Here is a 13,455-nt window from a genome sequence, read left to right as displayed (position 1 = left end):
GTTTGTGACAAACAATAAACACCACAATATCGCTGACTGTGCATTTACCCTCCACCTGCCACAGAGTGTGCTGAGGTTTGGTCCCTGACTGTCCACATAGGGGGCAAGGAATCGGACCACAGACCAGCTTAGGCACAATGAAAATCATATCCACATGAGCAGAACTAAACATTTAGGCTCAGCCAGCAGCCGGGGTTTATGTAACACACAAAAAATGGGAAACATGCATTTACCCTCCTGCAAGCAAAAGCGTAGGGAAAAGAAGGGAAGAACATCACAGAGACAGTTATTTACATAGAAACCACACTTGTGGTTTTTGTGGCTTTCAAAATACGGAATTGAAAATGTAACTAAAAAAGTCACCAAAGATGACACGGAAGGAAACAGGAAACTGGAAAAATATAGGGCCCACTACAGAAACACTAAACGTGCAAAAATTTGTGCTGAAAGTGTGTCTGCCTAATTTTTGTCAGCAAGAATAAGAAATAAACTCACATACTCAGCGAAGACAATTTCCATTTGTGTCCAACTGCATTTAGGTCAGGGAGTACCCGTGATTGATGGATTTGGTAAAGTTAGACCTTTTACACTGATGCTGCTCAATTATTATTTTTCACAAAATAATTCATCAAACCTTCCAAAACTATATAAAAGCAGTCGATTAATCCCGTGAAGGTTACAACAGCTATCAACTCAACATGCATCTTCCTGCAGTCCATTTTGCAAACATGCTCCAAAAACATTTATTCAATGACGATATCTGTATGTGTGTCAGCAAAAACCCAGAAGCTATGCTCCTCATCTCTGCTCCACGCTTGACTGGATGACGTGGCATATCCAGCTTTAAGCTGGAATGTGGATCTGAGATAGGAATGTCACAATCTGATCAAGAATTCAGTTTCATATTGGCAATGAAATGAGTCTTTTCCACTTGCCAAAGAATGTCAATCAGCTGGCTCCTGACAAGTCAAATCCGCTCTGCTGCCTGAGAATGCCAATCGTGCACTGCCTGGCAGTGCTAATCCACGCCAGCCCATCTCAAATGCATTTCTCCGATTTCATTGACATGCTTGGCTCATGATTTTCAAGTCTGATGTGTCCAGTCCATCCTTCCCTCACCCTCACAGCGTTACCAGCAGCAGTTGTTGTTCCTTTTTAGGCAACTAAACTCATAGGGTGGTGCTCGTACTCACCTCCTGGTGCCCGTGGGGCCACCCGTCCATGAGGGTGCAGACTGTCTTGCGTCTTACTTGGGGCTCTGAGGTCGTTTGGGGCAGAGGGTTTACGCTGAAGTAGGACGGAAAGAGAGAGAAAAGCTAAATTTACTAACAGCTCCCAATCACAATCTACCACCCAAACATTTTCTGTGTTTTCCGATAATCATATTAGCATCTGCTCTAGCCTAGTTAGTCAGCCTGACATGAAATGAGCCGCTTTTCCCTTTGATTGTCAGTATTACATTATTGGTGGCACATTTGCCTACATCAGCCATGATGTGGCTGAGTTCAGAAAGCTGCAAATTAAAGCACAGATGACCACGCTGCTCACCTGTTATGATTGGGCAGCTGAAAAGCACCGCTAACTCAATAGGAGCTTGAAATTAAAGGCATGAGCGGATATTGTGGGGCAGCAGGTGGGGTTGTAGGTGGGTGGCAGCAGTAATAAAAAGCTGCTAACTGGATAATAGATATGAAAAGGCAATAAAAAAAAGATGGTAGCAATAAATCGAGTGGACAGGTTTACAAAGACACACAGTGATGGGGGGCCAGTTTAAGATGACTCCTGCCTTCTGCTGACATATGAGTCAATCTCTGACTGTGAGGCCATCATTTGTATTATATAACCTGCTACGGTCTTATGATCACGCTCCATACATGCAATATGAAATATGCATATCAAAGCTCCATGTTTTTTGGTACAATTTGCAGTTGAATTTACAAAAGTACAACTGGCAGACTGTAAAAAAAAAAATTTAAACTAAACCTATTTTTTGATACAGGAGGAAAGATCTACAGACAAGAAGAATGAAAGGAAGAGTGTTATATGTACCTGAGGTAGGACACTGTTGGAAGACTGTATAGTGGTATTTTCATCTAAGGAGACAGATAAACATAAGGGTTAGAACAGATTGATAGTAATCTTCAAAGTTACAGACAATCTACTGCCGGTTCTGACTGTCAGGAGACGCATTATGCTGAGGATGTGAAAGCGATGTATAATAAAATCATGTATTATGCATGACGACATCATCAGTCTACACGTCAGACGGGCCTCTGATTAATCTCCCTGTCTTTTAAACAGCACTAGCTCTGCAGACATGATGAAGCACTTTTAAAACAGAAGGAATAACGAATAATTTAATGGTTCCGTCCAATTCAGGTGTGGAAGTAAAGTTAAAAAAAAAAAAAAAAACAGCAAGTAATTCCTTTTTTCTGACACTATCATTTATCCAGTTAGTGGAGGCACGATGACATCAGCGATTACACGCCGAGCCTCCGGTTCAGTGACGTTTTCTCGAGGTGCTGGTGAAGCTGACCAAGCTGGAAGATCCTGAGGGAATCATTTAAAACATCTACATCAACAGCTACGGATCAAAATGCCCTCCTCATTTAATCCCATTTAATCCAATTATATGCGGTGCCATTCAGCAGGAGCAACTGAGGATGTACGGCCACACATGGAGCTGTGTGTTTGTGTCGGATGCTGATCAGGACAGGAATGCATTCAGGTTCTGTTATGTTCAGACAGCAGCAACAAAGCTTGAATAAGCATTTGGTGAAAAAAAAAAAAACCTTCACTTTATGCCAAGAAAGAAGGACGGCTGAGATACAAAAAAACAAAAAAAACAAAGGTAAAGTGAGAGTAGTTTATCCAGAAATGTCTCATATAAACAACACTTTTTCATCTAATTACTTCCTCCCTCTGGATTCTACTGAAAGCACATAAATACCTTTATGAGATTGGGACTCCTGGTTGGGCGGTGGGACTTTGGTCTGTGCAGTCAGCAACAACTCATATGTGTGATCCTCCTCCTCCTCCACAGGCTCTCCTCTCTCGTCAATACTGCTATTAGTATACAGCGCCTGTAGAAAGAGAAAAGAGGGTCGAGGTAAGGAGACATTTGGGGGATAAAAGGTGAGAAAGAAAATGTAATGTATATCTTGAAAAGACGTGCTATTTAGTATTCATAGTCGGTTATATTTTTTAATCTAAAATGTCTCATTTAGTGAGTAAAATGGAAAAGTAGAAAATGTTTTGAGAGGGGGAAAAAAATCGTTAATGTTACTGCCACAATACATCCACTATGGTCAGCCACAGTTTAGACCAGACAGGTTCTCTGCTGAGTTTTCCTTCACTTATTTCCACTTCACTTGTCCTTTTACGCCCCCGCTGCGTGCACCCCGTGCTGCACTCAGTTGAATATTTATTAAAGAAGTTGCTTAAATTTAGCAGCAGCCGTGAAGACAAGAGTCGACAAAATGGGTCGCGGCTAAAAAGAAGTGGCACTGTCAGTGACAGATGATCATTTACCAAATAGCCTATGTCATTAGACTAACAAACTATGTCAAACCTTTCAGAAGAGTAAACTTTTACAGGTCGTTTTACTGCCATTACTGCTTGTGAGCTGCTAAAAACAGTACATGTGAGAATCTGTGGTGTTAGATGGCAAACGCTTCTTCTGGCTTTATGAGCTAAGCTCCTCACCTCAGAGCTCACCTCCTCTTCGTGACCAGGGCCTGGGTAGGATGACTGGACTGGACGATCTTTCTGTAAATGATCACGAACATAAGTTGAAGCTGTTGTAACATAGCACTTTTCCTAACAAGTGTTGAACTAAAGGATTAAAAGGAGCAATAAAATCAGAAACGAAAACACAAAAATAAGCTAAAAGTCATGCATATATGAAAGCTTTTTGAAAACGGAATGCTATAAGAAGAGATTTACAAACAATGACAGAATTAGCACATCTGATCTCAGTGGCAGGTCATTGCAGAATTTGGGGGCCTGGACTGCAAAAGCATGATAGCATTTAGTGGGCCACTAGGAATGAAAAGAAGACCCCTATCTGCTTATCTATGGGGATGCCTCATGTCTGTAGTATAAGTAGGGGCTTGATCATCAAGGCCTTAGAAGTCAACAATAAATAAAGAAGTGAAAGTGAACAAGGAGCCAGAGCATGGAGGCCAGTGCGAGAGTTTTATGATCATATTTGTTGTAAAAAAAAAAAAAAAAAAGTGCAGTTACTTACATTATAGCAAGATCAACATTAGGAAATGCAATGCAAACCGACCCTGTACCACAAGAACAGGAGGGCTTTTGTGGCCCAGTCATATGCAGAGAGGACCACTATCTCCCTCTAGTGGGAGTTCCGCATTTCATCCCCTACAAAAACCCACTACCAGCTCTGTGTGTACATGTATGTATGGTTTCAGTTTAACTGCTGCTGACCTTTCCAGCTTCACTATCTGGTCGTCCTGAGTCTCTGTCAGAGGATTTGCCGCTAGTGAGGCTGTCCAACGAGTGGCAAGAAGTCGCTTCAAACAAAGCTTCATAAGGGCTCTCCTCCTCAGGCCCCGGGGCCAGCCCCGAGATTAGCTCGCTCACCTTCTCCAGGTCACCTATAAAACAGGTCAAAATAAATACAGGTGCAAATACAAACAAGGCAGACAAATTCTCAACTGCAAAAAAGGAGTAATAGCGTCCTCTTGCATTTTCCTGCTCAGTATTTATCCTGCTGACTGATTGTCTGCTTCTACACTGCAAACAGCCCCTATTTCTCACTTTGGACATCTGGTGGATCTTACCCTTTTTCCTCGGGCTGGGACTCTCCTGAGGTGGAGGAACTGGTGGAGGAGGGAGGTCAATGTCAGGGGGTTTTCCAGTCATGTGACCTGTAACAAACAGGAGATTGTATCACAGCTGTTTTATGAGATATCTAGGGCATTCTTCCCACTTTAGCTCTGTTTGCAACATTTGAGCTTTACCAAGGATGAGAGCAGCTATCCCTCTGCTCTTTTGAGAGGGCATGTCCTTGACAATGTCCAGCGCTGTCAGGCCCTTCTGGTCAAGAATGTTCACATCGATACCTGACAAACAACAACAGGAGCAGTCAGTGCAGGCAGCAGGCAGCGGTCAGGCCAGTGTGTGGATTTTTGCTAAATATAGAAGCTGTGTTGATTGAGAGCATTGCGTTGCATATGACGTCTGACCTGCATTGAGAAGTTTCTGTACCACATCTGTCTTCCCAAACAGGGCTGCTTCATGGAGGGCGCTGCCTTTCTCCGTCTGAGCAGAAATTAAAGGGCCAGACTTGAAATAAAGACAGAACATACAGTATATCCATGTGTGACGCCAATGTGATTATTTTGAATATTAAAGCTTGCGTTTATTTCCTTCTACACATGCCAGATGAATGAATTAAATATACAGTAGTCCTTATCCAGCACCCACATTTGAGTAAGATAAACAGAGTATGGCAGCAACCAGATTTATGCCCACCACCCAGTCCACTTCTTTACAGGCAATTATGTGGTTGAGGAATCAAAGCAGATCATTTTTCAGCTCACAGGGCCATGCTAATTGAAATCTGCAGGATGCAGGGCCTGAAGGATGCTGAACAGACTCCACATCCTTGATTCAGAGGAAAGGAGGACAGAGTAAGGGGAAAAAGTATCTCCAGACAGATGGGTGGCATGGTTTGATACAGAGTCAGAGCCGCAGGGCCCACCAGGGGGAGCAAGGCCAGCTCTGCTTTGATACCACAGCATTTCTTTTGCAAACTGAGAGCTTAAGAGTTTTACATTTAATCTCATAGCTTTAGTAGGAAGTAGCAAGAGGAAGTGCTGCAAGTACAGATTAAGTTACCCAACATGATTTGGGCCATGACAATATCTTAAGAAATGCTTGCAAAGAAAATCTTTTAGGTTCACATATACACATATATACAGACAAAAACCACACCTCGTAGTTGATGTCCATGCCAGCATCCAGTAGCACCTCCACCACAGACAGGTGTCCGTTTCGAGAGGCCAGATGCAGCGGTGTGTGTTTCTTGGTGTTACAGCTGAGCAGGTTGGGGTGGGCGCTGAGCAGCAGCTTGACCACCTCCAGGCGGCCATACAGTGCGGCCAGGTCCAGTGGAGTCTCAAACTTGTTGTTCCTCATGGTGGGATCCGTCAGTTCTTCCAGCAGCAGCCGCACCACCCGAGAGTGGCCATACTGGGCAGCACAGTGTAGCGGCGTCTCGTTGTCATTGTTCTGGGGGGGCGTCGATAAATGGGTGAGAGGCAGCTCAGGAAAATGCCAAAACAGACACAGGAAGTCAAGTAACATATAAATGAAATAGAGAGAAAACAGAATAGACAGGAGATGGTTGAATCGTGTGTGTTAATGAGTAAGGAAAGGTGACTCAGCGGAGTCATCGTGAGAGTAAACCAATCAGTGAGTGGAGCCCACCGCGTTAGCAGATTAAAAGGTCATGAAAAAGCATGAACCATAATGAAGCACACAGTGAGGCCCGAGGGAGGGAGGGGGCGATATCTGGCAGAGTGGGGAGGGGTACTGGGCCTGGGTGGAGGGCTGGCAGACATGCATGGTCTAATGAAGACAGGTGTTAGGGGTGGCACTGAGCACCAGGGGCAGCAGGGTGCTAGCAGAGGTCCAGGGAGACACGGGCAGGTGGGGAATTAGTAGAGACATGGGCCGCTTTGACAAGAGGTCAGAGTGCGCCAGCTTTGCATAGTTACAAAGAATGAGACGTGTATTAGGCGCTTTTGTTGTCGCTCACTCACCAGAACACGTGAACGGCAACAGTCATGGGAAATTTCATGAGTTTTAGACAAGCAGGAGGCTAAGATGAGTGTAGCAGGTAAGAGGAAAGGTGAGTGACGTGTTTCTGAGAAAGACTGCATGACAGGGATGAAAAAGGAAACAAAATTTCTACACTAAAAATGATCATTGTATCAATTACTGATAGCACCATGGCTGTGACTAAAACCTATTTCAAATGCCAGTTAATCAGACAGTTATGTTGTCATATTATAGGAAACAAAAACATTTTAAAAGCCCACTGGAATTTCCCAATAATGATGTCTACAAATACTCTGTTTTATTCGCATCAACAGTCTCAAGCTCAAATATACACATATTACAAGTGTATAAAATAAGAAAAGCGGCAAACTTTTATGTTGAAGAAACTGGTAGCAAAGAGCGACAGTTTTTTAAGTAAGAACTTATGTACAGGGCTGCCGCTATAGCTCAACTGGTTGAGCTGGTGACCCATGTACTGGGGCTATAGTCCCCGATGCAGCGGTCATGGGTTCGAATCCAAGCCCATGGCCATTTGCTGCAGGTCCTTCCCCCATTCTTCTCCTCACTTTCTTGTCTCTCTCTCTACTATCCTGTCAAATAAAGGCAAAAAGGCCAAAAAAAAAAACTTTAAAAAAACAAAAAAAAGAAACGTATGTATAGAAATACAAATATATAATATAAAGTTGAGGGCAACATATGCAAAAGTAATGTTACAAAGTAAGATATATTTCAACTACAGCATTGAAAATATGGCAAAAGCTTATTTTCCAAAGATTCAAAAAAGCAGGTTTGAAGATATAAATGTTTGTAATACAAACATGAGTTACGTTTGTTCACTTGGTATTGTTAAATTTGCTATATTTGATTTTCTTCGTATATTATGTGAAAAACTAACCTTTAAATACTGCACTCAGAATTCTAGAAATAGAACATGCCCATATGATTTGAGATCAGATTTCATGCAAACACACTGTCAATTAGTCACCTTTGCTTTTAGATGGAATATTTAAATTTTAGACAAGTGCAAATGACAGCCCAGTCAGCTGTGTATCCACCAGTTAACTGAAGTAACTGATTGACTATTTCTTTCAATACTAAGACACACAATGACAACATGACAAATAAAGGTGTAGAACTCGCCAACTGAAAAGCAAACTGTATATCGAAAAATGCAACACTATATTAGGAATTGTAAGAAAATAGTGAGGACAGGACACCTTAAGTTTAGCTGTTAATTGATTGATGTCCTTAATATTTAAATTGTAGTAATTTATCACATGCAAAAACCAGATTGATTTTATCTTTGTAGCTTCACAACTGGCAGACTTTTTTTAAAGCTGCATTGGAGAAAAACAAGCTAACAGACAACCTGATAAACCAGCAATTAAAAGTAGTAATTACAACATCAACTCAGTAAGTGGTGCTTATTGGATTTAAGAAGTCACATGCAGCAACGAGATCAATGTCTAACAGACATGAGAACCTCCAGCACAGTTGATGAGCTCTGCGGTGAGCAGCCAGCAGGGGGCAAACCCTGAACCTCAGGAGCCAAACTGGCAGAGATAACTGATTCAAAACACACACAGAGATAACATGAATAGTCATAAGAACAGGCTGTGCTGCTGGGTTTGTTAATGCAGGAATGAGGGAGCCGCAGTAAATTAAAAAACACACTGTGCAATCACTGTTCTCAATCTCTCGAGGTGTGTCAGAATTACAAACGTGATTCTTTGCAAACAAGGAAAGAGGACCTGTGTGACTCTCCAGCGCTAATCAAATATTGTGTACGGATGGGTGTGGCAGAAATTGCCTGCTATTGTGGAACCACATGCTCAGAGTGTCAGTCATTCCAGACGCACAGATCCACCTACAAAAGGCTGACAGCTGGCGTGAGAAGTCCCCACACGGACATGCGTGGTGCCAGTTTGGGTGACTCCCAGAGGAGCGTGCCAGCTGTGCCACTGAAGACAGGACATCACACGGAGGGGGCAGCAGGGCAGTTTTAGACAGGTGTCACGAGCCCCTTCACTGATACCCTCACAAAGGCCTGGCGCCAGATGGGATCAGCAGGTATCTCCTTCATTGTTAGAGCAAGAGAGTGGGATTGAGGGAGTATTGTGCTCTGCTGGCAAAGCAGGTCACTGCCTGAGCAAAGAGGGAGGGAGGTGGAGCCAAGAGAAACAAAACGACACCTGCCTATCAAAAGAGGGGACACACAGGCAGGCTGACGAACAAAAAAAGAAACTCTCTTTTGGGTGAATTAAACCGAACAAAACAATTTATTTAAAAAAAGATTTAAATCAACCTTTCCCTGAGAAGTAAACAAACCAACCTCAGTTTTCCCTGCCTGGGTGGTTTTATCAGGTGGATTTGCAATTTTGTCCACTTGTATGCTCGCGTTTGGCTCAAAACCAATGCACATGAGCAGACTTACACAAGAGCGCTCTGTCTTTCATCTGTGATGCACCATCGAGCATTTGTCACAGCTTTTTACAGAGATTTACTCAGAGTATTTAGATGACTTCAGCGGGCAAATATACACGCTGTGATTACATCAGCATGATTCACTTCCTCAAATATGCAGGTCTGCTGTGTTAATAGTAACTCTCGCAAATCTAGCACAGAATGCGTTTATATATAGATACATATATATATATATATACACTTTTTTCCCCCCCCTTTATTTAATAGCTGGAGGTGAGATTAAAAAAAGAACAGAATATCCTAGGAGAAGCATGCAACACTGGTCTAGCTGGCCAGAAGTGAGAGAGCTGTGCTTTAACCATGAAAAAATCAGGGCACCTCTAACATATAATGAAACCATCCAACAACTGGCTGTGAAAACAGGCTGAATGAATTGCATGGTATTCCTGAAACATTACGGTACATGCTCGCAATACGTGATTGCAGCAAAATGCACATGGTGGACAGATACCGTGACCTCAGTACTTATGATCATGTTAACACCAAGTGTCTCCCCTGCCAGTGTTTTGGTCAGCGCACTGCAGCAATGTGTCAGCCAGCATCTGATCGTATTAAACATGGTTGACCAGCCGTTTGACTCACTGATAGGAAACGAGCAGCAATGACACACTGAGCCTCGCCTCCATTGATGTCAGCGATGCTTAACCTGTTATTCACACGGAGGCCTCCCACTGCAGGGTTCAGTAACTCCCAAACACCTCTGACACAGGTGTTTAGATTTTAGCTTTCACATGCATACCCTTTCTGTAAAATGTGATCTATTTACCTACTGGGAATAAAGATTCATCTCATTGGCCGCAAATCAGGAGTGAATTATAAACCAAACTTCTGCACTTTATCCCTCATTAATGTGATTTATGTGGAGCATGTGTAGTATAGACAAAGCACATAATGTCTTACATGTTTGTAGGTAAAAATGCGACTGCCCTGCGCAATATATTGTAATGATATGCTGCTACATGCACACACCTGCTAGAAAAGTCCACACTAGTTTTTTTTTTTTATATCTGCATTATACTGTATATTGTACATCTGATTTTGGAATTGATTTATTCATTAGCTGTGGAAGAACAATACTTATGAACACAAGCCATAACTGTGCAGTCTATTCCACAGTTGCAACTCAGAAGTCGCATTCATATTCACTCGCAAGACAAACAACATCTTGCCATTAAAGCAATCGAGAGAAAAAAAAGTAAACATTGCATAAGAGGAACTAAAAATGCGTAGCCTGGTTTGAAACTAATTTTAGCAGACTGATTGCCCTGCAGCAAACAAATCCCACTTGAAAACACTGCGGTACTAAGTCAATTTATAATTTTTTTTTTGGTGAAACACTTTGATTGTTATATAAGAAGGATTCGGTGGGTTCCAGCTTGATATCTGTCGTTCTATAAATACAAGGATCAGCCTTATCTCCTCTGTGCTGCCACAGGCCACGTGAGCAGTCAAACAATCATGTACTAACAAGACTGAGCTCGGAAGGCTGTTGCGCAAAATGGCACCGATGACTAGCAGCCTTGCTGGGAAAGAGATTACAATTCATATGGCTCAGCTAAGACTTCCTGGACAGTACAAGTTCCATTTCTTTTTCTTTTTTTTTTTTTTAATGAAAATCCTGTCTTTACTGTGGAGCTGCAGACGGCATAAAACCTCATCCTGATTTAGACCTCAGTGCATGTCAAACAAGTGGAGATTAAGATCTCCAGTGCTGTCTGCTGCCACTGATTGATAAACCCTGCCCTAACCAAGAACATCTGGAGATTACACTCCATTGTGTTTTCATGCTGCGGAATATTCTGAGACGAGGAGGAAAAAGACGCAGAGTGACAGAGAGAGGAGGAGGATGTTATGATTCTCACAACCAGAGGCTGGGAGACGGTAACGTGGTTTGACTAGCGACCTCTGTCACGTGACGCGCTCGCTGGCAGTGGAGCGAGGCGGCGCTTACGTCAACCTGGCCCCTGGTAGTGGTAGTAGTAGTGGTGGGTGGTGGTGGAGGGGTGGGCTGAGCAGCTGTTGCAGCTAGTATGCCAAAGGGCTGCCCGTGCTCACTGCATGCCAGTGTTCATTGTCACAAACTGAAATCCTGCTAGCCTCTGTGCGTTCAAACAAACTATGGATCTCATACACAAGCACAACAGGGTTTCCCTGGCACTTTTAAACTGTGGGTAAAAGAAGTGTTCTAGAAAACTATTTTCCGGGTATTATTAGACAATCTTAGTTTTATAAAAAATGTATGATGACCTCTCCCTGCCCAAAGTAGCAAAAGCGATTAGTTGTCAACTGTTAAGTTAATTACAAACTATGTTGATAATCAATCACTGTGAGTAATTTTTACAGCTTCTTCAATGTTAACATTTGCTGGTTTCTTTCCTCCTCTATGACAGTAAACTGAATTATTTTGGGTTGTGGGCAAAATAAGACATTTGAGGATGTCATGTTGGGCTTTGAGAAACACTGACTGATCTATCTTTACTGTTTACTTACATTTTATAGATCAAAAAACTAATTATCAATGAAGAAAATAATGAACAGATTAATCAAGACAGAAAATAATTGTTACTTTAAGCCATATTTGTAATACACTATGTAATAATTGCAGATATAAGGTTTTTAAGTGTTTTAATGTACAGTAATTGTAAACAATGACATCATCTACATTATTTAATAAAATTATTTAATAATTTATCAAGGTTTTCTATCACATATATCTTACATTTAATGTAATATGGACAGTGACTGTTATAAGCAAGCAATCTGAAGGACGTCACCTAAGTCTTTGGATATTATTTATTTCTATTTTCGTTTTAAAAAATATTTGACAGATCATTAAATGATAAAAATCAACTGTTCGTAGCGTCCAGAACATTTTTCCTCATTTGCCAGAAGCCCTATAAATATTCAGTGTGAATCCCCGGTGTGGTCCTTCCATTAAATGCACAACAACAATGATATAAAGGTTGGCTCTAATGATGGATCTTTATGTGAACATGTCACACATTTCTGAGTAAACAGAACTTGCAGTTCTGTAATGAGACGAATGTCTAACTCACTTCCTGCTGCAGAATGTGATTCTCTGTGCAAAGGGCTTCTTCTCCCTTTTAGAGGAAAGATTAGTTTTTCCCTTCATATTCCACTTGATTAAATGGGACACTCTTTCCAAACATAACTACATAATTCAAAAGCCTGTAAGGTTTTTAAGTAGATACCATCTCTCCCTCCTCCAGCTATAAATTGGTCCAACTAGCATAGAAGACACACTCTGAAATTTGCAAATGTGAAAGAACAATAATGGAGAAATCCCCCTGATCCTTTTGTTAAATAGCGAAATGTTCCCTCTAGGGCTATACAGTACAAGCATGCTTTAACCACTTTTTGGCACGACAGAGACAAGAACAAGTCCTGGAGGACAGGCAGAGTACGATGTGTTGATGAGGCAAAAAGCCGGACACTGAAGTGGCAGACAGAGGGGATAACTGAGCGTGCTGTCAGATTGCAAACGTTGTGCCTCGAGGAAGGAAGGGAAGCTCTGCTCTACTTGATAATGAGGTGACCAAGTCAAAAAAATGCCTTCTGCTGCTGTCATCAGCAATTTTTACCACACACCAAACCCGACAGAAAGAGATATGATCCATTTCTTCTCTGCGTACGTGCCTAGATCTGCCCAAAGCCAAAATACTTCCCTTTTATCTCCATTAAGCGTAATTTCTTCAACCTTTCTCTGGCATTGGTTTCATTATGTTTGAATGTGTGCAGGGTCACGTCCAGCGCATCCGAGCCTGGGTCTGAAATCACCAATGTGTATTGTATTAGACATGTGACCTATATAAGAAGATGAAGCCTGGGTGAGAGGTAGCGTGATACGAGTCTGGGCAGACCAAGGGCTATAGCTTATTATAGTGTAATACAGGATATACAGTAATTAACAAAAAAGAGGTCAGTGATGGAAGAGATTTAATGATGACCACATGCAGGTTTTCTGCTACACTGCATTTACAAATTCTGTTGTTCTACATTGAGCACCGACTTTCCGTCATAAATTGAAATACTGATTGCTGTTTTATGCTCAATAATAGTATTAGATAACCATAATACTTCGATGGACCTTATATCATCATTCCTCAGATTGTTATTTATGCAAAATACCAAAAAAAAAAT

At 41.9% G+C, this 13,455-nt stretch overlaps 1 protein-coding gene across 6 annotated transcripts in view; it reads right to left on the bottom strand.

Annotated features, from left to right (window-relative positions):
* The window catches only part of LOC103372890 (ankyrin repeat and SAM domain-containing protein 1A), a 69,868-nt gene that overhangs the window by 38,544 nt on the left and 17,869 nt on the right, over window positions 1–13,455 (bottom strand). For 5 of the 6 annotated variants that reach the window (XM_008302660.1, XM_008302658.1, XM_008302661.1 and 2 more), the window contains 9 exons: window positions 5,962–6,258; window positions 5,211–5,286; window positions 4,986–5,087; window positions 4,806–4,892; window positions 4,450–4,619; window positions 3,706–3,768; window positions 2,951–3,083; window positions 2,050–2,093; window positions 1,194–1,287 (listed from right to left, as the gene is read on the bottom strand). In XM_008302660.1, the coding sequence (XP_008300882.1) occupies window positions 1,194–1,287; window positions 2,050–2,093; window positions 2,951–3,083; window positions 3,706–3,768; window positions 4,450–4,619; window positions 4,806–4,892; window positions 4,986–5,087; window positions 5,211–5,286; window positions 5,962–6,258 (1,066 nt within the window). The remainder of the gene's footprint in view (window positions 1–1,193; window positions 1,288–2,049; window positions 2,094–2,950; window positions 3,084–3,705; window positions 3,769–4,449; window positions 4,620–4,805; window positions 4,893–4,985; window positions 5,088–5,210; window positions 5,287–5,961; window positions 6,259–13,455) is intronic. The other variant, XM_008302659.1, reaches the window with a different exon arrangement.

The sequence above is a fragment of the Stegastes partitus genome, unplaced genomic scaffold, assembly GCF_000690725.1.
Source record: "Stegastes partitus isolate 25-593 unplaced genomic scaffold, Stegastes_partitus-1.0.2 Scaffold1852, whole genome shotgun sequence".
NCBI classification, from domain to species: domain Eukaryota; kingdom Metazoa; phylum Chordata; class Actinopteri; family Pomacentridae; genus Stegastes; species Stegastes partitus.
This window is presented reverse-complemented; position numbering and strand designations above follow the sequence as displayed.